This window comes from Corvus kubaryi, unplaced genomic scaffold (assembly GCF_017639235.1).
Source record: "Corvus kubaryi isolate FWS band 111438036 unplaced genomic scaffold, C.kubaryi_AGA036_p1.0 37300, whole genome shotgun sequence".
Lineage (NCBI taxonomy): Eukaryota > Metazoa > Chordata > Aves > Passeriformes > Corvidae > Corvus > Corvus kubaryi.
The window spans coordinates 6,635,896-6,659,859 of record NW_024581093.1 but is presented as its reverse complement, the minus strand read 5'-3'; the positions used below and the strand labels follow the sequence as shown (position 1 = coordinate 6,659,859).

At 44.0% G+C, this 23,964-nt stretch overlaps 1 protein-coding gene across 4 annotated transcripts in view; it reads left to right on the top strand.

Moving 5' to 3' along the window:
* The first annotated feature begins 2,692 nt into the window (after positions 1–2,692).
* PDPR (pyruvate dehydrogenase phosphatase regulatory subunit) overlaps positions 2,693–23,964 on the top strand; it is a 28,662-nt gene continuing 7,390 nt past the window's right edge. The window contains exons 1-17 of one of the 4 annotated variants that reach the window (XM_042027371.1): positions 2,693–2,713; positions 3,454–3,753; positions 6,062–6,195; positions 7,154–7,235; positions 7,327–7,490; positions 8,451–8,572; positions 9,410–9,527; positions 10,898–11,047; positions 14,023–14,215; positions 15,986–16,110; positions 19,142–19,297; positions 19,400–19,533; positions 19,920–20,068; positions 21,371–21,483; positions 21,834–21,928; positions 22,546–22,635; positions 22,906–23,088. In XM_042027371.1, the coding sequence (XP_041883305.1) occupies positions 3,527–3,753; positions 6,062–6,195; positions 7,154–7,235; positions 7,327–7,490; positions 8,451–8,572; positions 9,410–9,527; positions 10,898–11,047; positions 14,023–14,215; positions 15,986–16,110; positions 19,142–19,297; positions 19,400–19,533; positions 19,920–20,068; positions 21,371–21,483; positions 21,834–21,928; positions 22,546–22,635; positions 22,906–23,088 (2,235 nt within the window). In that variant the 5' untranslated portion in view covers positions 2,693–2,713; positions 3,454–3,526. Of the gene's footprint in view, positions 2,714–2,775; positions 3,062–3,453; positions 3,754–6,061; positions 6,196–7,153; positions 7,236–7,326; positions 7,491–8,450; positions 8,573–9,409; positions 9,528–9,878; positions 9,986–10,897; positions 11,048–14,022; positions 14,216–15,985; positions 16,111–19,141; positions 19,298–19,399; positions 19,534–19,919; positions 20,069–21,370; positions 21,484–21,833; positions 21,929–22,545; positions 22,636–22,905; positions 23,089–23,964 lie in introns of those variants that run through there. The other 3 variants (XM_042027370.1, XM_042027369.1, XM_042027372.1) reach the window with 3 other exon arrangements.

Genomic DNA, 23,964 nt, shown 5'->3' with positions numbered 1-23,964 from the left:
TTTTATCATTGAGCATGTTATCTTTTCACGTTTTAAAAGGAGGTCTCCTACCACTGGTGATGACCAAATCTACTTTTTTCTCAACTAAAAACCAGTCAGTCTTGACGCATTCTCCTCCTTTTCATGCATACCTAAAAATCTAGAGGTTTCAGAAGCACAGAAACCCACAGGAGTACTGTTCCAAAAATAACTGGTTTTGCTGTTGCCAGCACATCATCTTGCCTGCAGGTAACCATTTTCCACTGCAGAGAAAGAAAGAATGAATCAGAGTCACAGAACAGTTTTGAGTTGGAAGGGACCTTAAAGCTCATCTCATTCCAACCCCTGCCTTGGGCAGGGACACCTTCCACACTAGACCAGGGTACTCAGAGTCCCATCCAGTCTGGTCTTGAACACTTCAGGGATGGGGAGTCCACAACCTCTCTGAGCCACCTGTGCCAGTGTCTCACCACCCTTGTATGAAGGTGTGAGAAATGGTTTTAAGAAACACTGCTGTTGCCTTGAATTCAAGAAAGCCTTTTTAACTTCTCTGTTGTAATAGAGAGTGTTAGCAATAGCTGCAGTCAGCCAAGAGAAGCTGTGGAAGCCTGTGGTGTATGGAAGTGTGGAAGAACCTGTGGTAGTGTTTCTTCTTCATAACCCTTACCTCTCACTGGAGAAGTCTGCCTTCCACTGAATGCAGTTTAGGAGATGGTTGTTGGTTGGGTTTTTTTTTTCTCCTGATCATCACAAAACCTTCTCTTGGAGAGCCAGATGCTCTCAGAGCGAGACTTGATGCTGGTGCTTAGGGCATGGATGGAAGAGCTGAATGTTTGGGATCTGGCAAGGTGTGCAGCTCTCCATTTGCTTCCTGCTGCTGTGAGGGTTAACAAGTTAGGCTTCCTAAATGACGGCATGTGCACGTGTCAGGAACTGTGCATGATGTGCACCTCTATACTTCACTCCTGCTAGCCTGTTACAGTTCATTCTCTTTCACAGTAATAAGCTTATTTATTGTTTACCTAGTGAGTCTAGCCAAGTCCTTTTGTGAGTTTCAGTGTGGGATTCTCCTGCCTCACTTTTGTCATTAGGCTGCTGGAGTAATTCAGATATGAGTGGGAACAAAATTCCTGGCACTTGAAGTACCGCCCAGCGCACCGAGTTAAGTATCGGTGTGTTTGTGTCATTGCAAAGGGCTGGAAAGACCCTAGTGAAGGTTGAATAATTCTGTAGCAAAATTTAGCATTTCCTCCAGAATCTGACCCTGTGATTGATCAGTGTTGCTCTGAAAGAATCCACAGTAAGTGCATTGTATGGAAAATAATGATGGTGACCGTCTCAAGTACGGAAACTAACTGCAGGTAGGTACGGAGATAAGAAATGTAACAAGCCAGAAGGATCCCTGGAATCCCATAATGTTGTAGAGAAATTGTGATGAAGTTGGATGGCGATTTCTGTTTAAACACAACGTTATTACTTAGTGAAAGAAGATTGTAGGTTTTTTTACTTTATCAGTTTTGTTTGGAAAAAAAGTTTTGAGGTGTGTATGAGTGCACAAGTGTGGTATGAAACCAGATGATTTCATCTAGCACTTCTGTCCCTATTTAAAGTACAGCTCTGTGGACTCAAAACAGCTGTAGTGTGGGTTTGTGTAAGAGCACGTTCCTAATTCTGGGGTTCAGATCCTCCAGGCAGCTCCCAGGTACTGATCTTTGCGCAGTCTCCCTGTTTGGGAGCCAGACCTGCCATTTTGCTTCCACCAGTGAGTCATGGTTAGAGGGGACCCAAATCACACACATGTGCCAGAGAGAATTCCGCTGGCATCGCTCTTTGTCCTGTGCTGGTGGAATTCTGCATCTGCTCTCGAGTTCCTGAATGCTGCCTGGGATAGGAAGGAATAACAACATTGCTCTTCACTAGCCAGAGGCGAGATTTTCTCCTTCCACAACACCCAAATTTGATTCCATAGCTGACCAAGCACAAAGATCCCTTCCAGGGTGAATCGCTGCACCCTGAGATCCACCCCCTGCTGCCCCTCTATTGACTGAATTAGAAGTGCTCGTGTAGCTCTTGCCTTGGGAAATACTGAACTAGGAGAAAAGGGAAAGGTGTGACTGCTGCGCGTAGAAGCAGAGGATCGGAAGCTGTGAGTAAGGCGTGTGTTGGACTGGGCACGAGCCGGGCGTTGGGGGAAAGGGGCTCCCCAGCCCCCCTCAGTGTACAAAGCAGACCCAGCAGATTCCTATGGTACAGCAGATACAGTTTGAACGTAGTCTCCTTTTTTTATTATAATTATTTTTCAATGTGACATTAACGAGACTTCTTTTTTGTAAATTGTTTCCCCTTTCTGTGTATAAATCCTGGCCACTCCTTGTTTCAGTTGTTTTTTTGGTTTCTTTTTTCTGGTTTTTTTTTTGGTTTTTTTTTTTTTTTTTTACATGTCCATGCTGTGTAATTTTGAGATGTTACTGAAATTCTGAACATAATAATGTGCATTTTTTTTTTCTGTACAGATGAAATGGGAGAATTTAATAAAAAGAGTCTGCAGGTTTGTACTTGTGGTGGTTTATTTCTGAGGGGACGCGGGGGGGAGGGGCGGTGGGTGAAGGGCGGGGGCTGTTTCGGCCGCGCCGCCGCGGCTGGGCGGGGCGGATGGCGCACGCGCAGTGGCGGCTGTCGCGCGGCGGCCGCGGCCGTAAAGCGCGGAAGGTCAGCCCGGCCTCCCCCGTCCCAGGTGAGCCGACCCCGGCCCCGCCGACCCCGGCCCCGCTCCGCGACCCCGGCGCGCCCTCCGCCGGCACCGCTCCGGGCCCTCCTTCTCCTCCCGGCCGCCCCACAGCGCGGGGTCGGGGGCGAGCAGGCCGAGGCGGCGGCCCCCCGCCCCGGGGCTCCCTGACACCCCCGGTCCCTCAGGCTCCGGCACGGACCGGAGGCTGCGGGTGAGAGATCCCCCGGTGCTGCTGCTGCTGGAGCTGCTGCAGCCAGGCCCTGGGGTAAAGCTTGTGGTAAAGCTATCCCCGGAGGGGCCTCTCCAGTGCCCTGTGCCAGTTACTCTGATCACAGACTTCGTTTCCTCCTTCAGGTAAAGGCCTGGCAGCGTTAATAATCAAGCTTATTTTTGTGCCCTATTAATTTCTGCCTTTAGGAAGCATTGCAGAGCATGATCTGTGCCTGATGGGTGTTTCAGCTCTCCTTTTCACTGTTGTGAGGGCTTTTCCAACTCTCATCTGGTTCTTTGCTCATTGTCAAGTTGCACTGTGTCAAAACCAAAGGTGTAATGCTCTGTTCCTATTTAATGATCTAAGTTTAAATTCTAAGGGCAAGGTGGTTGTTTCAGGACTAACTACCCTCCTGTTTGTTTGCTCATCAGCTTTCCCATGTCCACTTATACCCGACATACCATGCGATGTTTCCTGCTGCCAGCCTTGTGTGTAATGAGACTCACATTACCACTCATCTTCTTTTCCTTCCTAGAAGGAGTGGTACTGAGGTAACACCTGAACACATCTAGGTGGTGCTTTAGGAAGAGTCATAAAGAGCTGCCGGGATGTTTCTCCGATTGTTGTCCGATATCCAGTGGCGGGCAGCTCACCCGAAATGGAGGAGAATGACCAGCTCCCAGCGAAGTACCTCGACTACAGCAGAACCTCATCCGGTTTCCCTGCCGGCACAGGCACAGGTTGTCATCTGTGGTGGTGGAATCATGGGCACCTCTGTGGCATATCACCTTTCCAAGATGGGTTGGAAGGATATAGTCTTACTTGAGCAGGGCAGGTAAGGATTTCTGGTTAAAAACCCAACAAAACAGGACTTCTATGCTGAACAACATCTGCTGTAACATGTTATTTCTGTCTCTTCACCTGAACTAAAGTGAAGACCTGGAAATAGCCTTTTTCCCTGGGGGAAATAAGGTTATACTGAACATTAGTAACAGCACTTACTGCCCCTTCCCAAGCACAGGGCTGCTCTGCAAGGTGAAGAGTATCCCTTGTGTGACTGTGGTGGCATAGCCATGGCTCAGGGCCAGACTCCCACACAGCCATGCCATTTCCCTCTGCAAGACAGAGAGAAAGTAAGCTTGAGAAAACTTGTGGATCAGGATAAAGATATGGAGATTGTACTGCCATGGGCAAAACACACTTATCCTATGGCAAATTAATTTAAAATAATTACTCTATTTCATGCCAGTTAAAATAGATTCAGGTAGTGAGAAACAAAAACCAAACATTAAAACACCACCTTTTTTTCCCCTCAACTTCACTTCTGCAGTTCAGGGTCTTCTACCTCCCCACAAAGCCCTGAGAAACACTGGGGTGACACAGTGGGGTGTGGTCAGTACTGGGCTCCAGTGTGGGTCCTCCATGGGCTGCAGTTCCCATCAGAACTCTACTCTGGTGTGGGTTTTCCATGCACCACAGTTCTTTCGGGAGATATCTAGCTGCTCTGCTGTAATCACAGGTGATCATGTAAAACAATGCAGCTGGCAAAGGTGATGAACCGTTTAAAGAGAACTAAAAACCCACGTTATTCCTCCAGCCCCTGCTGACCTCTCAAAGCAGGATGCCATGTGTGTCTAAAGCATTGCATAGCCAGCAAAGCTCCAGAGACTGCAAGAGGTTGTAAGCAGGCATCACTAAAACATTGCCCTGTAAGCTGGTTAAATTCTCAGATTATTCAGCTTGTTGGAGGATTTAGTGCCTGTCTGTAAAACAGCCAAGGCTGTTATGGTTTGGTTGAGCAGATATGCCCTCATATAGTTGAATCAGCTCTCTGTAGCAGAGCACATAGTTCCTGTTGAAAACTGTGCATCCCAACATTTCCCCTGTTGTTTTAGACATCCCTTTCTGAGGGGCATTCATGTTATTTTCATTAAGAAGTATGGGGGATCCTGGGCATGAGACACCGCTGAGACTTTAGGGTTTGAGGAGGTGTTTATTGCAGCAGCTTCTAATGTCCTAAATAAGTGCTGGACTGCATATTTGTGATCTACTTTAGAGCTTCCCACCTGATACTGCTTTCAGGAATAATTCATTGTGGTTCCTGGAGTTTGTGTGGCTGGGAAGCAGCAGGTTCTTTCTAGCTGCAGAGAGAAGAAATGGGGTATTCGCATCTGAGACCTTGTGAGTGGGGTCCTTCTGAGCAAAGTGGAGTGCTGGGCTGCATTTGCAAGGGAGTGTCATTTTTGCTAGCGTGGAGCAGGCCATGAACAGCCTATTAAAGATCTGCAGTGAGTTAAGATGCTGTGCAGGGTCAGTCTGTGCATGCTCAAGGAGAAAGAGGAACATTGCAGTAGCAAAAGTGTCTTACAAGGAGCACAGCATGAGAAAACTGTTCTTCAGCTCTTTGGGTTGTCGTTGAGTAGGGGTGTAGCAACTGTTCCTTACCCAGCTGAATCTTAGGTTGAATTATTGAGAGAATGTAGACGTGCTAGGCTGAAAGCAGTAGTGCCAAATGGAAGAATGCATGATGACTTTAGCAGCAGCAAAGGTGACTTGGAATTATTGTGGAAGCAGGCTGCAAGGGAGATGCTTAAATCTAATTGCCTTGTCTTCCCCTGTCCATGCTGCATGGAGTTGTGTACGTTTCTGTCTCTACAGAAGCCCTTCACCAAACAGCTCAATGGTTTAGGGACAGTTTTAGAAGGAACAAGAAACATGTGCCTGTCTATGGCAGTTGTTAGAGAGTGAGAGGGACTTGCTCATACTGTAATCTTCAAATATGCAAGACTCAAAGCCAGGTTAATTTGGATTTGAGGGAAATCCTGCTTCGGAGAAGGGAAAAGTCAGGCAGCTCAACTTAAGTATATTTTTTTTACAAAAAATGCTTTCTTTGAAAAATGTCAGTATTTAGGACTCATTAAAGAGAAATTGTCTTGGACTGCAATCTGTTTTCAAAAGTGAGCAAAAGCAAAATCATCCTAGAGGTTGTGTCATCCCTGCATCGTCCAACTTAGTGTTGCTCTATGTGTTGTGGTGAGAAGTTGCTGTGTGGTTTGTGCTGCCAGTGGAGCTGCTGGAGCAGCCTGGTGTGGAGTGGGTACCTGGCAGCTGTATGAGGCCCCTCTCTGCACCTTTTCCTGCAGGTTGGCTGCTGGTACCACTCGCTTCTGTGCTGGCATTGTGAGCACAGCCAGGCCCACGTCCATAGATCTGAAGATGGCACACTATTCAAACAAGCTCTACCAGCAGCTGGAACAGGAGACAGGAGTGCAAACAGGTACTGAAAGTGTCATTCACTGAGTAATCTTTGGGAAACTGAAGTACTGACACTGAAATGAGTGTGCTTTTACAGTGTCTTAAGGCCTGAAAGTCTTGTTCAAAAACAATACATATGGACTTAGTCAGATGCAAAGAGATGTCACTAATGTAATCAGAATGGGGAGAAGAGTATCAGATGGGCAAACTGAAGGCAGACTACCTGCAAATTGTGACAGTTTTCATGTTACCTGTAACTTGGGCAGACATGGGGGAATTTTCACAAGGACATGGAAAATATTATTGCAGTGACTGGAGCGAGTTGGCCCATTCTGTGTACTGATTCATTTCTGAAAATGAGAAGGCGGTTAACAGGAACACTGAAGCATAAGCAAAGCCATGTCTCTTACTGTAGTCTAGGCCTGGAAATAACACAAAAAGATTATGTTGAAATTCTCCTTCTCCCTCCAGAATGTTTGAGCATGTAACTGATAGGAAGAACTTGGTCACTGAAAGTTTTCTTCTGACAAAAACTTGTGATCTCTGTCAGACTCAATAGAGGTTAATAACTGTGCCTGCCATTAAGATGAGTACTAATTTAGTGCAAGTGTTGGAGTCACATAATATTTGGTTTTAGCTGTTGAAGTTTTATTCTTCTGAGTAGTTATTAGATCACTTTTTGGCCAGTAACTTCTCTCTCTTAACACCATGTGTGAAATTCAGGGTTTTTTTTAATAAACAGGAGTATATGAAGTAGAAAGAGAACACAATTAAAAATTAAATTGCCTTTTTAAAAAGTTCTCTCATGCACTTTTTAATTACTAGCTTGCAAGTGTTTAAAATTATTTGAGGATGTGGGATTTCCAGGCTCCTGAGTAGTGGAAGCAAAAAGTCTGCAATTATATTAAAGCAATGAGTCTGAGATGTAAAGGAATTCATGCTCCTGTCCAAATCTGACTTGACTTTGGTCATTGTCATAGGGTACATGAAGACAGGCTCTATTTCACTGGCTCAGACTCAGGACCGACTGATCTCTCTGAAGCGCATTGCTTCATCACTGAAGTACGTATGAGCAGGAAATACAACTCAGCTTCAGTGTGCACCAGCTCTCCTGCAAGACAAATGACATCGTGTTTCTTATGTTCTGTGGCAGTGTAATGGGAATACCATGTGAAATTATCAGCCCAAAGAAAGTGGTACAGCTCCACCCACTGATCAACATCCATGACCTTGTGGGGGCCATGTATGTGCCAGAAGATGCAGTTGTGTCATCTGCCAATGTGAGTCTGGCTCTGGCAACCGCTGCCTCACAGAATGGTAGGAGCTTTTTTTATCTATAGTGTGCTCCCCTGCATGATAGCTCCCTTCTTTCCATAAAAGAAAATTATGTTCTGCATCTCTTTTGATATTCTAACCGAGCATTGAAGACCAAAATTGTGTTGTTTCTATAAAGCTCAGATTCTTTAAACCTGTTCATTTCTGAAAAAACAGGCCAAATTTTTTTTACATGCTGAATCTTTATAGGTTTCCTGGGATAGATCAAGCACCTGTTTGTTGTCCTTAGTGGTTACATATTTCTCTGAATAAGCACACACTCTTTCCTTCCTAGAACTGACTCATAATTACACATCAAAATAGTTAATTACCTACGAATGAAAGGGGTGACTAAGCCTTGTGGAGTATTTCATTGAGCACATATGCTTTGGAAATGTACTACAAAATGCTGTTTGCCCAGCACTTTGGCAAATTTGGAGTGGTCTAAAAGTGGGAGAAAGGTTAAATATGATAACAGGGAATAAAGGTCATTAAGGATGAAAGTCTGTCAGATTGGAAGAAGCTGCTTAGGAAGATACCTCACTTAGTTTCTTTTAGCCCAGCTTGTTTTTGCATACTGCTTATTGATTTTTTCCATGAAATGACAAATTTCCCATAAGAGAACCAGTCATGCCATCTGAAACTGCAGACTTTGTTGCATAAAGGAATTGTAATGGAAAGAAATCCATAGCTGAGACTCTTTTCTTTCATGATACTGGGGGTCTGTTTATCACCCAGATTATCACATAGAAAAAAGTCTGTAGCTCTTCACAGTCTCAGCTTGTACAAATTGTACATGTGGTGTTTTACAAATAACAAGGTTTTGCTTAAGAATTACTGGGTCAAGAATAGATATTTGTCTCCAAGAGAAAATAAGCATTTTGGTTGAGAGTAAGGGTTTAAAGCTAACAGTCTAACACCTTAGAAAGAAGGCTCATGGCATACTGACTTTCTGATGTCCAGGTGTCCAGATTCATGAACGGACGAGTGTCAGTCATGTCACAGTCCAGAAGGGTCGAGTGACCGGAGTCGAGACTGACAGAGGGCGGATTCAATGCGAGTACTTTGTCAACTGTGCTGGCCAGGTTGAATTATTTAAAATTTTCCTCTTGTTTCTGTTGCTTAAGAATATGTGCACTTCCCTTTGGTACTTTTTTTGTTTTCCTTTGGGGTTTTTTAATGGTTTGTGCTTTGGCTTGGTTTACTGGAGTAGATCAAGTCATGTTACTCAGCAGCTTAGCCCAGCATGGGTGTGAAGGAGGAAAAGCAGTGCTTGCCATTTGCTGAGCACCAAAGGCTGGGTGTTAACCTGCTGAACAGCCCCTGCAGCTTATTGTACAGCTCTGCCCATGGTCTCTCTGCTGGGAGCTTCACCCTTCTGACAGAAAGAATTTTGCATTGGCTGTTAGGGAGACAGTTAAGTCTCACCCTACCCTCTTATCTCCCTCCCCAAAAATTTGTTTGCTTTTACTCCTTAGTGTCATGTCTTCTCTGCTGGAAAATACACCTGACAATTGCAGTTTCTCAGCTAGCAGCAGCTGTCTCCCTTGTTAGTAAAGGGTCTTAGTACAGGCACCTAAATGCTGACTATTCTGCTTCTAGATGCTGAACTTGGTACTGACTTAGGTCTACAGATCTTAATTTGCTTTCGTATTGTAAACTGGTACTTCTTAGTTTTGAGTTGGAGCCCCTTTTCTAGTTCTTGTGTTGGGAACAGAAAACCAGTTTTTATCCAAAACAATTCAAATTCTAAGAAAAGAGAAAAAAATCATGTCTGTTTAAGGTCGGGGGGTCTGAACCAAATCTTACTTGGTCTTTTATGAAAGCAAAATCAGAGAGGTGACCTGTGCCTATGTCCTGCTTTTTTTTCCTGGAGCTGGTTTTTCTCTTTTCCATTCTGACCTGTGCTTTTTTGATTTCAGTGGGCCTATGAGTTGGGCCACTCTGGGGAGGTACCAGTCCATATCCCACTCCATGCCTGTGAACACTTCTACCTCCTGACACATCCTTTGGAGAAGCCTCTGTTGAGCAGCTTACCAAGTAAGGATTCTTCAGCTCTTCTCACTTTTCTTGGTGAATTATACCCGCCTTTCCAAGGTGACTTGTAGTTTGTGACAAAAAGACCAACCTTGGGCTATTGGTCCTCAGCTCATTTGGGATTATGAAGTCCTTCTCTCTGAATTGCTCTGAATATTCTTTTTCAGTGGTAGAAAGAATATCTTTCTTTACTCTTGGGAAAGCTTGTCCTGCAGGAAATTATTTTCAGAATTCATCAACTTAGCAGGAGAATGACCTTGACTCTAGCTTGAGTAGTAGTTGTGTGTGAGTCTTGGATTGTTGCATTTGTGGGCTGGAGAGTATGCTAGCCTTGGCACTGTGTTTTCCTTGCAGGCTGCTGGCCCCAAATGGCCCATCTATTCCTTTCCTCCAACTGAAGCTAAGGCTTTACAATGGCATTTACATGTCTATGAGCTGTAGGGGCAACCCAAACACTTGAGGTAATTGCTCCTCCCCCATGTTCTGGCTTTTGGATCTCTTTAAAAAAAGCCTTTGTGTTTGAAAACTGTGGTTGTGAAGTAGAGAGCTTTATTTACTTACTCTCAGTTGTTAGCAAGATTTTCTGCTTCTAGTGAGTAATGTATATACTGTCCAGGGAATTCAGATCTCTGGCCAGAGTCCAAGTGCTTCACTTTTATCTGACTGATTAAAACCCTCGCATGTGTATATATATGTATGTATGTATATATGCACATATATATATTCTCAGCTTTTTCCGTACATGGCAAAAATTGCTATGGAACATGTCAGGTGGAGTAACGTAAATACTTCAAGTTGACACTACCAGTGGAAGGAGCAATCCAGACCTGACTGCTCGTCCTCACTCCAGTACTGCCCACCTTCTTTGTGCTGGTGGCCCGCAGTAAGCTGGATCTGTTAAAAATTAGCTGTTCTTAGAATAGGGAGAGAAAGAGGGGCAGGGAAGGACATGTCTTGGTGGAACGTATGGTCTTGGGTGCAGTTTCAGTGGAACCAAGCCAGTATAATAGTTTATCAGTGCCACCAGGAATCTGAATCCCTCTTATGTCCTCTCGCTCCTGGGAACACTGTCCTGCTGACTTGGGGCTCCTCAGGTTCAATTCGGTTTATTGTACTGTCCAAAAGTTAATATGCATGGCTGTGGTGGGAGCTAATGGTTTAATCTAAACTGGCTCACCAGGGTGTCACGTGAGAACCAGAATGGTCTGACAGCGTGGGGCTGGGGGACTGAGACTATCCCTTCTCATGTCAGGAGACTGCTGGCTTGGCCTGGCATGTCACCAGCCTCCTGTTGTTGGTGTTTGTGGGACAACAGCCTGAGACAGATATCCCTTCTCTCAATTCCCTTCCCACCTGTTTTCTTCCCTCTGCAGCTGTTTTCGACCCTGATGGCAGGATCTACATACGCAACTGGCAGGGTGGCATCCTCTCAGGAGGCTTTGAGAAAAACCCCAAACCTCTCTTCACAGAGGGACGGAACCAGCTGGAGATCCAGAACCTTCAAGAAGACTGGGATCATTTTGGTATGTTAGGGAAGAAAGGTTCCCACAGCGGTGTAACACGTGGCTTCAGCAGAAGGCAGAGTTCACGGCAGTGCAGGCTGTCGTTGACTTATGGGAAAGACAAACATTCTCTCAAATTCACTCATCTCTTCATTTGTCAGTAATTTGCTGAAAAACCCTTTACCAAGAGCTGCAGTACCTGAAGGGAGCCTACATGAGAGCTGGAGAGGGACTTTTGACAAGGGAACCGAGTGCTAGAACAAGGGGGAATGGCTTCCAAATGATAGAGGGCAGGATTAGATAAGATATTAGGAAGAAATTCTTCCCTCTGAGAGTGATGAGGCATTAGCACAGGTTGCTCAGTGTTCAAGCTCAGGTTGGATGGGGTTTGGAGCAACTTGGTCTAGTGTAAGATGTCCCATGCCCATGGCAGGGAGGTTAGAATGAGATGAGCTTTGAAGTCCTTTGCAACGTAAACCATTCCAGGATTCTGTGATTTCTGTGTAATACTTAAAAACACCCACTAACCCTCAGCATGTATTAACTTCCTCTAGAGCAGCAAGGTACTACATCAACTTGCCAGTGCTGCTCTTCCATTTCAGTTGATTTTTGACTGTCAGTGCCACATGCTGCTCCTCTTGTGACGCAGTAGATCAACACTGTTGACCTGCCACATAGCTGTGGTATTTTGTTTCTGCAGCTCTCTTCGGCAGGGACTGACAAGTGCATTTCTATCAATGGCAGTTGCTTTGTGGACAGAAGTTGGTATTGTGGCTTCCCAGACTGCGTCCCACCATTGACAGTGGTGGTTTATTATATTCCAACTGTTCTGTCTTTCTCTTCCCATTTCATTTGATTCTGGTTTTATACTCCATGTGTACTTTTACATGGAGGACTCTTTCTGTAGGAAAGAGCATAGCATGGTCTGCGAGTCCCTTTCTTTCCCAGCCACTCCTGCCTCTTTGATGCCCGGTAAGTTGGTATGTGCCCTCTCATCTTCAAATTTGCCTTATATTCAGGAATCCAGTTTTCCCTTGTGTCAGAGCTCTCTGCATCCCTTGAGAATGCACATGACTCTAGGCATGGATGGAATTTCACTGATTTCTTTTTTCAGTCATAATGTGTTCTTCCAGCTATGCTTCAGGTTAAACAGAATAATTTTACTTTTATTTCTGAGAGATAACCATACTGATACTCTAGAAGTTTAAACTCCAGGGGATGGAGCCAGGATGGGGTCTCTTTTGTGCTGGTATATGCTAGAGGTTTTTAGATCCCTAGATGCCTACAGACTTGCTTGAAGATACTAGCTTCAGTAATGTGTTGCTCAAGCTCTGCACCCACTTCATATTTGGTTTTCATTTGGCTGAAATGAAGAGGCACTGCTTGCTCCTACCCCCAAATTGCCCAAGTTTCCAAAGGAGCTGCATGCTATGTTCCAGCATTGCCCTTTCATCTGTTCAAATGTGCTGAACAGTTGAGCAGAGTCAGAGCTTACTCAGGCAGTATTTGATCCTTTTCTGGGGCCGCAGTTCCTGGGGTTTGAGCTCTTGTATTACTGCTTTGATCTTTGTCGTTGGAACACCTTTTGATTTTAAAATAGGCTGTGGAGTTGCTTAAATTGGACTGGGTATGAGAACAAATCCAGCACTGATCTCTCTTTTTATCAATAAAAAAATAGCCTGTAACTACAGGCTCTCACTCTGGAATTCTAATGCTTGAGAGAGGTAAGAGAAAGAACAGGTCAGAAAGACTCTTTCTGTTTGTAACTTCTTAGGTAATGTGAAATCTGATTATTTTACTGCTTGTGCATAAAGCTGAGGAGTGTTCTTAGGGCTGAATCTTGAGGGCTTTTATCTGGAGTACTAAGCACAGGTAACTTTTGGGCAAATAGCCAAGTAGATATCTTATCCTTTTATTAATGCTCTCAAATGTCAAACTGTGAAGAGTTGCTGCAGGACTTTTCCAGCGTGACTGGGCAATGAAGCAGTGAGGAAATTCAATAAGGATAAATGTGAAGTGACACAAGTGTGTGGGGATGGTCTTATTTTCACTATGCGACGTGATGGGCTTTGAACAGACCTTGCAGTTGTATTAGTTCTGTTCTGTGAAGGCATCAGCGCAGTAGCAGTCAAAGCAAAAGACAAGTTAGGAATTACTAGGAAAGGAGCAGAAAACGCAGTTCAGTATGCAACACTAAATCCTTGGTTTGCCAGATACTAGTTCTTGTTCTAGGCTGTTTCCAGAGGGTATCATAGGACTGGAGAAGGCCTGGTGGAAGAGCAGCAAGAGACTGATAAAAGCTTGGAATAGTTTCCAAGAATGGAGTGACTTGAGTGGGCTGGGGAAAGGAGATGACAGAAGGGAAATAAACAGAGGTCTATAGAATCTAGAATGAGGTAGGCTGGAAGGGGAACTGCTGATCACTGTCTCTTCTAATCCTGGAAGGCATCAAAAAAATCAAGTGTGAGCTTTAAAACAGAAGGCGGTGATTCCTCATACAACAAATTTTAACACATGGAACTCCTTGTCTGTGTCTGTTGGATTTTTTCATGAGGCCGGGGAAGATTGGTCTAATACTTAAAAGAGAGATCAATTTAGGGGTTTCTAAATAGAGAAAAATATACCAAATTTTTAGGAAATCCTTTGAGCTGATGGTAGGTGGAGGATCGCATAGTGCATGGGACAAGTGTCATATAGATTTGCCTGTTCGTACTCCTTGCTAGATACCTATTTGATATTTGTTCCTATTGCTTTCCCTAACAGAACTGAGCAGTGCTCTTGCACTGTTGAAAACAGTACTGGGCTCTTGCTGTGGATCAGTATGGCTGCTTTTATTGTATGCTGTGTGATCCATTTTGAGTAGTGTGATTCCAGCAAGAAAACCATTTCTCCTGTGACTGTATCAAAACACGGAAGCAGTTTCTGCCTGAAGCTGCTGAAATAATGTTGAGACTGAAGGCTGTGACTTTTTGTCTCTTTATTGTCTTGCATCCTAGGGCCACTTCTGAGTGCCCTCCTGCGCAGAATGCCGGGTTTGGAGACACTGCAGATCATGCAGTTGGTGAATTGCCCAGAGTCCTTCACCCCAGACATGCGTTGCATCATGGGAGAGTCGCCCACCGCGCGGGGCTACTTCGTTCTGGCCGGCATGAACTCAGCTGGCATCTCCTATGGTGGAGGAGCAGGCAAGTAAGTGGTCTATCACTGTTGTGTGTGTAAGTAAGGGTTTAGCCAAGAGTCTGCTCAGATGATCCTTCTGTTTAGAATGTTCTGGTTGGTATTTGTCACCTCCTCTGACAAAGATTCCTCTTCCGTTTCTGACTTGAATGAAGGAGGGGAGCAGTGGCTGTGTTCTGATTATGTTCTCCTGTGCGTATTTCAAATCTATGTTGGATTCTCCTCCTGTCCTGCACACCTCTCCTCTGGCATCACATCTCAGTGAGCAGCTGGGGATCAAGTAAGCTTCCTTAAAGCTGTGTTGGGGAGGTTTAGGTTGGATATTAGGAAAAGGTTCTTCACACAGAGGGTGGTTGGATACTGGAACAGGCTCCCCAGTGAAGTGGTCACAGCACCAAGCCTGCCAGAGTTTAAGAAACATTTGGACAATGGTCTCAAGTACATAGTGTGATTCTTGGGGTTGTTCTGTCCTGGGCCAGGAGTTGGACTCAGTGATCCTTGTGCATGCCTTCCAACTCAGGATATTCTGTGATTCTATGATTCTATAACTGGTGTGATTTTTTTTTAAGTGATAAAAGCTTAACAAAACGTATATTTCCTCATCTTCTGTGCTTCATGATCCCCTTTAATATATCATTTGATTGAAGTCTTTAGATCATTCAAGTTGACACAGCAGTTAATTCCTGTGAAAGCAGGGTGAATCTGTTGCTGATGAAACACCATATATGTGATGCCTGTGCTGACAGTAGTTTTAAGACTGTCCCCTACAGTAAGTTAGGTGTGGAATAATTTCCCAGTAAAATCCAGTTCCTGTGTTAATGCAGATACTTGGACAGGCATTTAAGTGTGATCTCAGCAGCAAAGATGCAGAATGATAATTTCTCCCTCTGATTCCCATTTAGTTTTGGTGATCCAGCATTCCTTCTGCCACACAGCCTTCTTAACAAACTGCTTGCTTTTCATGCTGGGTGTTAGTATCTGCATTTGTCTTCACTGGTTTGTCTGTTGTCTAATAATTTAACTCACCAGAGAAACAACTCATGATTATTTTTCTGTTGTCACATGAAATACAGAGAATCTTTGCAGTGAGGTTCTCTTAAGAATCAAAATAATTTCCGAAGGTAAAAGCACTGTTTGTCCATTCATTTCTACAGCCCCAAGATAAACAGTTTGGCTTGCTAATGTAATTTTTCATGATCAGCTCCAAACCCCTTTGTTTTGCTGTCTGCTGGCTGTGAGCAGAGCCTTCTGCTCTGCTAAATTCTGAGTTGCCCGTGTCCTTTAGCTCTGGAGAATGCCTTCCTCCTTCACTGCTGGAAGTGTAGCTAAACATAACTTGGCTGTCACCTCGTGCTAAATGAATGCTGTCACCAGTGGTTTGTGGCCGAGCCTACACCAGGCACTGAAGAACAACAAAGCAGAAGCCTCAAACTCCAAATGAAATGTGCTTGCACTTCCTTTTGTATCGGAACCCAAGGATATGACACAGTGTCAGCCAGGTTACCTGTCCAGGCTCCGGCTTCGTTTGGCACATGTCCTTAACTTCCTGCTGCCCTGTATGCTTCATCCTAATGGACAATTAGTAATTTAGAAATCTGGTAGATGCATTTTATAAAGGGAAACTTCCCAGATTCTGCTAGTGTTTAGAATACCATGTTACATATCTTCTCTCTCCCTATTGTAAGAAATTCTCATGTCCAAACTGCTTTGCTTCTGACTTCAAAGCTACACTCTTTCCCTGAAGATGTTGGCTGATATCTTAGTCTTTATTTCTTCCATCAGGTACCTGGCAGAGTGGATGGTAAATGGGTATCCGTCGGAAAATGTCTGGCCTTTGGATCTGAAACGTTTTGGAACCCTTCAGAGCAGTCGTACTTTCCTCCGTCACCGTGTGATGGAAGTCATGCGTAAGTGAGGTCTTTGCATTCAGCTCTGGCCAGGCTGTCTCAAGATTTTCACTTTGCTGCACTGTCTCTCCTCTGCCATCATTCTGAGAAACATTTTCCTTCTTCTTGACCTCCTTTGTGGCAATACAGCTCCTTCCAAGGAGAAAGGAAGGGATGAGGGATTTTTTGTCTGCCAGCATTCTTACTCACTTTTCTAAAAGAATGCTGGTGGTACCTTGCTCTCCGCTATTTCTGTGCTTTGCCTCTGGTATAGGGAAATTTGTATGTATCTCTGTAGGATTCCAGCCTAAAAAAGCAATGCCAGGGTCTTAACTGGGAATGTTACACTGTCTCAAACATTGTTATTCTTTGCACATCATTACAGTGTGGGAATACCTTCACTTCCAACTTATGGCTGGGTGACCCAGTGTCATAGGTTAGCAAGCATAGTCCCGGAAGGGACGTCCTTGCTAAGGGGTGCTTACAGTTTCCTCTGGGAACTGATAGAACCTATCAGCTGGCCAGTTTGAATATGGACAATTCTCTAAGCCACTTAAAGTTGTGATCACCTCTGTGATCCACATTTAAGAATAGGCAAACTCCCCCTCCAAGCTCTCTCTCGTTTCCGGCGCTGGGACAAGTGGCTGCAGGCCCCGTGTGGGGGCCAGCCGGCCCGGCCAGGCCCTGCCTGGGCCAGGCCGGGCCGGGCCACGGCCATCCTGAAGCCATGGACCTATTCCAGCTGTGGAACCCCCCCCACTGCCTTGCCGTGGGCAGCCGGAGCGGCTCGGCTCTCCCCCCTCTCCACTGCGATAAGAAAAATACAACATTCCAGCTGCAAAGCTGCAAGGCCGAGGTGAGATTAACCCTTTTTATTGCTGTGAAGAGCTGAAAACCTGAGGGAAGAGAGAGAGGAGATGCTTAAAGCTGAAAGTCTGTTGTGAAGCTATGATATATCAGAGTATCCTGTTGTAATTTCATGAAGATATGGGGGGTGGAGTGTTCAACTCGTGAGCAAAAGCACCTGCGCTGAGATAGGCAGATGCTGACGCAGCTGTAATTTCATGAGAAGTTTGGACAGGGAGAGATGAACCAGATGAGGACTTTTGCTCCAAACGGGAAAGGAGAAAACCTCAGTCCGTAGAGATGAACCAGATGAGGACTTTTGCTCCAAATGGGAAAGGAGAAAACCTCAGTTCCTAGAGATGCTCCCAGAGATAGTCCTAACGATGAAGATGATGAAGACCCTTTGCTCCCAGGGAAGGAGAAGGGCCTCTGTTTTTGTTTCTGAACGGCTCAACCTTAAAATTGTACCCCAGAAAACTTCAAGAGTGGACCCTCGAAAGCAGTTGTGGGAAAAGCTGCAAGTCGGGGGAAAGGACTCACACGCAGGCAGAGAGACTCCTCTTCCTAAATGGACTGAACGATATTTGGAAGTGGGCGGCTGTCTCGTTGTGATAATGTTTTCATAGCATGAGCAAGAAGAGACTTCTCTTTCTAAATGGACTGCACAAGGTTATTATGGAAGTGGTAAACAGACTGAACATCTTAAGGGTTGTCTTTTCACATCGTCAGTGGGAGAAGGGAGGAAGGTGGGGGGAGGAGGAGAGTTCTGAAGGTGGTATTTTTTTTTTTTATTCTTTTAGGTCTGTTAATAAACTTCTTTATATTCTTTCAAGTTTGGTGCCTGTTTTGCATTTCTCCTAACTCTTATCTCACAGCAGATAAACAGTAATGAGTATTTTGGACCAAACCACTACACTAAATTGGTGTTTCTGCCTGGTTACAAACCGAACCCGCGACACCCAGTTATCTTGCATAATTCAGGAAGTCTTCGTAGACATACTGCTTTCTCCTGTCAGAGTTTGCGATAAATACCTTGCAGAATAGATTAGAGATGCCATTTTTCTTGTCTAAAGCCATGCTTTGTTTCCTCCAGTTGTTTGAATATCTGCCATATTGTCTGAATATTGTGGATGACTTCTTTTCAAGTTCGAAATAGAAGTATGAAGTGCTCCACAAGTTGCATAACAGGAACAATTACTTGAATACCAAGTCTAAACTAAAAACATATGTTCGGGTGAAAGCAGAGAAGTTCAGTAAACCTCTTAGCCCTGCTATATCTGGGGAATAAAAACCTTATGCTGCTTTGACCTTCTTCCCAGAAAAAATCACTTTATACTCTGGGCATTATTCTGCAGTTGCTTTCCAGTACAAACCTCAGTTCTGATAGCTGCAGAATCTCTCTAGTTTTTACAGAGTGAGCACTGTATACCATTTCTGCAGTGTTTTGTTCCCATTCTAATCTAGTCTTCCCTCTACCCTCTCTTTCAGGAGTGCCAATACGAGATACTGCCAATAAATAAATTAAATTATTAGCTATGAGGCAGAAATGATGGAAGTGTTCAGTGAGAGATATTTGGCTTATCTTCAGTTTTAAGCTGTTTCTGACCTACGTAGAATCTTAACATTTATAAAGTAGTATTCAAACATCCTTGAGTTATTACTCTCCACTGATAACCAAGGAGGATGCTCAGTGTTTATTAGGATAACTTGTTTTCTAAATAAAAATATTATATACTAGCTGAACAGATATAGAAGCCATTTGGAAAAGCTTCAATAATTACAAAAGGCTGAATTGCCGTTATTTAAGAAGGCAAATTAGATGGTCCCTGTAGCTGTGGGCTGCCTGCCCCAGCATTAGTGTTGTCAAAATATCTGATATAGTGCACTGCCAGGGAAGAATCCTGCATAATTAATGCTAGTCAGCATGACTTCATGAAAAATAGAGTTTTTGTTATATTGCAGAATTGTCATGAGACCATAAGTATCTATAAATATAAGTGTTCTGTGCAAATATTGTTACTCTTGATTTTGAAGAGCTATAAATGGATCAAAATGGATTTGTGGCTTTTCAAAAACAGCAAAAGGAAGATTGGAGCTGTTTTGAGGGAGTTCTATTAATGGTTCAGATATTAGTAAGTACTGATAATCTGGAAGAAAAGTTTAGATAATCACTTTCCCTAATAAAGGATCTTTATGACCATTGCAGCCCTCATATGTGATCTGAAAGTTCCCCGCTGGGACTTCCAGACTGGCAGGCAGCTGCGCACTTCACCGCTGTACGACCGCCTGGATGCACAGGGAGCCAGGTGGATGGAGAAGCATGGATTTGAGAGAGTCAAGTATTTTGTCCCACCTGGGAAAGGTGAGATCATATTTTCCTCTCCCTAGTGCTTCCTGGTTGGTCTATGTAAGGTCTTGATTCATCCAGTTTATTAATTTTTCCTTCAATTCTTCTTTGTATTAGATCTGCTGGATTTGGATCACAGCAAAACCTTTTACAAACCAGACTGGTTTGATATTGTGGGTTCTGAAGTCAAGTGCTGTAAGGAAGCAGTTTGTGTTATTGACATGTCATCTTTTACCAAGTTTGAAATAAGTGTAAGTACCTAGGAAGGGACCACCTGGTAAAGGTGAGCTTTAGTTTATTATTGCCTGCTTTTGCAAAAAAATCTGTGTCCTATTGAGGATAGATAGAGGAAGTCGCACTGTATGGCCAAATTCAGGTTGTACCACAGTATTAAGCACAGATTGGATTTTGTCTGTTAAGGGCCCAGTTTATAGAAATACCAGCTTAGTCTATACATAGAATTTGACCTCCAGCACTGTGCTGCTGTTGTATCCTGTTATGCTTGAGATGTCAGTGTCACTATCATCACAAATGGAAATAATTTGGGCCAGGATGTTGATGTGATCTTAAGCTGCCCCAGTGGATTTGTTTTGCTCAAGCAGCTTGTCTGACTTTCGCTTCCTTTTGATTCATGTAGTCCACTGGAGACGAGGCCCTGGAGAGTCTGCAGTATCTCTTCTCAAATGACCTGGATGTGCCAGTTGGGCATGTTGTGCATACAGGAATGCTTAATGAGAAAGGAGGGTATGAGAATGACTGCAGCATAGCCCGGCTCAGCAAGCGCAGGTGGGTGTGCAGACAACATCTTTAGCCATCATCCTTTGTGTGTTTGAGCCTTAAAGGACTTCCTCATGAAGATCTTAAACTTCTGTCACCACCCTGAACTAAAACGTCTCAGTTCTCCACCAATATTCCTAATTCAGTAAATCAAATGAAAGGGAGCTTCTGAACTTACAAACATTGGGGAAAATAAGCCTTTTTCTGGGATTACAGATGAACATAGATTTCCTCAAAATGTTAGACCTTCAGATGTTTAATTTCTTAATTGAGATACAAATTGTTTTTAGCAATCACTGGAGTTTATTAATTAGGTAACCATTTAAGTGCAAACTAACTCCTGACCAACGTCTTTACTGGAATTGCACATTGAAAATACTACTTTTTGATTATTTCAATGTTCATTGCAGTGTATGTACTCTTAATTCTCATTTCTGCAGTCTCTTATCATTCTTTTTGTGCTCTCTGATGCAAACTGACATGATCACAGGATTTTATCCTTAGACTCGCCAGTTGGGGCTCTCTTTGGCATCTAATAAAAAGCTCTCTCATTTTTAAGAACTTCATGGCCATGTCCCAGCTGAGTGTTGGATTTATTTTTCTGGATGGTTTTCTATGTGTGTTTTGCACAGTATTGGTGTGAAAGCATTTTGTTGCTGCTCTTTCAGTTAGAAACAGCTTTTCTTTCTCTTCCACTTCTGTCTGCATTCATGTATTGCTTTAAAGTATTGTCCTTCTCTATGTGAAACCAGTAGCTTCCCTCCTTGCCTAGTGATTTCTACAGATGGTATCTCTGTCAGTGATGTACTTCAACTCACAGTTTGTGTCAGACACACACACAAGCAGCTCATTTTCCCGTATCAAGTGGAGTTCTGTTTTTCGAAGCTGTTAATAATAACCACCATTGTGTGTGAAAAGACTTTTGCTAAAACAAGAAGTTGCTGTGAGAACCATCCACTCCTGTCAGTAGAAAGAATCACTGGTGGTGAAGAGCTGCAAGTCCCTTCTGCAAACCAGTTGTGACTTTTGAGATACCCTGTCAACTTTCTTCAGAACTCCCTGTGTTCCACATCTAGTCACTTCTTGTCACCAGACCGCTGGTAATGCTTGAAGTGTGGGATTTCTTTTCATGACAGATGTGATGGCATTGATCCAGAGACCTTAGCTGTGGTTTTCACAAACCAGCTTGTTTTGACCTCCTGTTAGCTTGGAAACGGCTGAATGGCTCGAGTAGTTGATGAACAAAGAATGAACTGCTTCACTTTGTGGTTGTTCATTCATTGTTTCTTGGGTTTGATTTATCTGTTCCAGCTTCTTCATGATTTCCCCCACTGACCAGCAAGTTCATTGCTGGGCCTGGCTGAAGAAACGCCTGCCTGATGACAGCAACCTGATCATGGAGGATGTGACCTGGAAGTACACAGGTAAGAAATCACTGAAAGCAGACCTCCTCAGACAGCTCAAAATCACAAATGGTGTCTCATGCTGCATGCCAGTTAATTGTTTAAAGTGCCTGGAGTTGCGATTTAGTCTCTTTTCCAAATATTTGGAAGAAAACAGCAGTTCGGAGACTTTCTTCTGGCAAGCCATGAGCAGGAAGACAGCATTCCTTTGCTGTGGAGAGTTTAATGACTCTCTCCTCTGTTCTTAAATGTACACATACCTATTAATTCAATAAACACTAAGACTTCAGAAATTGGAGCACACATGCATGTTAGACACCAGGCAAGACTTCTCCAGTCTTATCCTAATGCTATTTTGTTCCTCTCTTTAGCTCTCAATCTGATTGGCCCCCGTGCTGTGGATGTCTTGTCAGAGTTGTCCTATGCCCCGATGACTGCAGAACACTTCCCCTCTCTCTTTTGCAAGGTGAGTGACTGTGCTTCTGTCCTCATTCTCCTAGGTTTTTCAAAGCATGGGTGAAAGGAGAGGAAATATGTTTTGGGTAATTAGAGGAGAACTAAGATTTACAGGAAGGTTTACTGCAGTTATTGAGCTAGGTTGGTAAAGAACTCACTAGGCTCACTTGTCTTTGGGTTCGGCTTGCTAAATATATAGGTGAATATGCATTTATTTTCAGTATTCCTTTCGCTGTAGACTTGTCGCCATTTGATATCTTGACATATTTCATATAATCAATTAAGCTGTCAGAGGGGCAGCTGGGATTGGGGACTCAGGCATCATTGCCTCCTGTCATGTTAAAAAGCTGAGCAGATAGCTGCTATTCAACTTCTGTCTTGTATCTAGAATACAACCTGTGTTCTGACCTAGTTCCAGGGCTTATTGCCAAGTGTCAAGAGATGACTAACAAGTCTGGATAATGGGACATCACTATTTGAATTTGGAAATTTAAATTCGTTGCAAGTATGTGCGTGTGGCAAAGGGGGAGAGAGGGCTGGGCAGTGTGGATGTGTTACACATTGTGCTCCTTCTGGATCTCTGTGCTGTGTTCCAGTTTGGATGATTTCACCCCTCTGATTCTGCAGGAGATGAGCGTGGGCTATGCTAATGGCATCCGTGTGATGAGTATCACTCATACAGGAGAACCTGGCTTTGTGCTTTATATCCCCATAGAGGTAAGAGTGCACTGCAGCCTGAGCTAATTAAAGCAGTTGCTTGCATGCATAATTGGAAACATTTTCCAAGTTGACTCCAGGTGATGAGATGTCTGGTTTGCCCACAAGAAAGCTGCCTGCAGGCAGCAGGGGGAGTTTCCCTGCTTTATATTGCATTCCAGTGGGGCAGAGCTCTTGTGCTCCAGTGGCAGAGGATAGTGACATTCCTGGTGGTGTCAGATGCTGCTGCTCTCTCCTGGTGCCAGTCTGTGTTTCACCCTTCCGTTGCAGTACGCCCTTCACGTGTACAACGAGGTGATGAACATGGGACAGAAGTACGGGATTCGGAATGCCGGTTATTACGCGCTCCGCAGCCTGCGCATTGAGAAGTTCTTTGCATTCTGGGGCCAGGACCTGGATGCTTTTACTACTCCTATGGAGTGTGGACGCGAGTTCCAGGTCAAGCTGGAAAAGGTAACCACCTTCTGCACTGGGGTTGGTGGGAGAGCAGAACTGGACTGAAAGGCTGCCAGCCAAGCAGATGGATGTGTTTTTATGGAGCTGTGTGCAGTAGCTGTAACATATATTCCTGTACTTCAGAAGGCTGCTAGAAATACAAAAATGCTCTGTCTTCCTCCTTCCTGGGCAGCATTCCCAGTGACCTGTGCCTGGCACTGCTTATATGTGCAGTGCTCAGTGTGGCAGAAGGTGCTCTGTACCTTACAGATGCTCAGGATTCTTGCTTCTCCAAGCTGTTTTCCCAATCTGATGAAGCAAAAGCCAGCCTGTGAACCCAGTGGCATTTAATGTTGTTAAATATGAGGCTAGGCTCCAATAACAGGTGTTCTGTCTTTTTACTAAAACAAGGAAGTTCGTAGAACAGAGTTATATCGTGCTTTTGTGGTAGCAGGTGCTGTTGCTATCAGTGGCTTGTTTTGTTTCTTCCATCTTTGCATGAGCCAAAACAAATGCTTGTATCAATTCAAGAAAAGAATATAGTGACTAAGGATACAAATTTCACATTAGTTACAGTTTCCCTCTGATTTATAAAGCGGGCTAGACTTCTGGAACAAGAAAAATGGCAAAAAGTGGAATGGAGACATGGTTTTCACTAGAGTGAAAATTAGAATGATTTTTTTAAAGACCAGCTTCACAAACATTTCTGTGTCTTTTAACATCTGGAGCAACAAACATGACAGAGAAGCTATCTGAGGTGGGCTTCTTGTGTATGGAGGCAGCCCATTTTGATAGGGCATAAGTTCCAAGTGTAAATTGCCCTTGTGTTGGCAACCTGGTCTGATACAGCTCAGCAGCTGCCACAATTTCTGTCCCTCACATCAGCTGATGCTC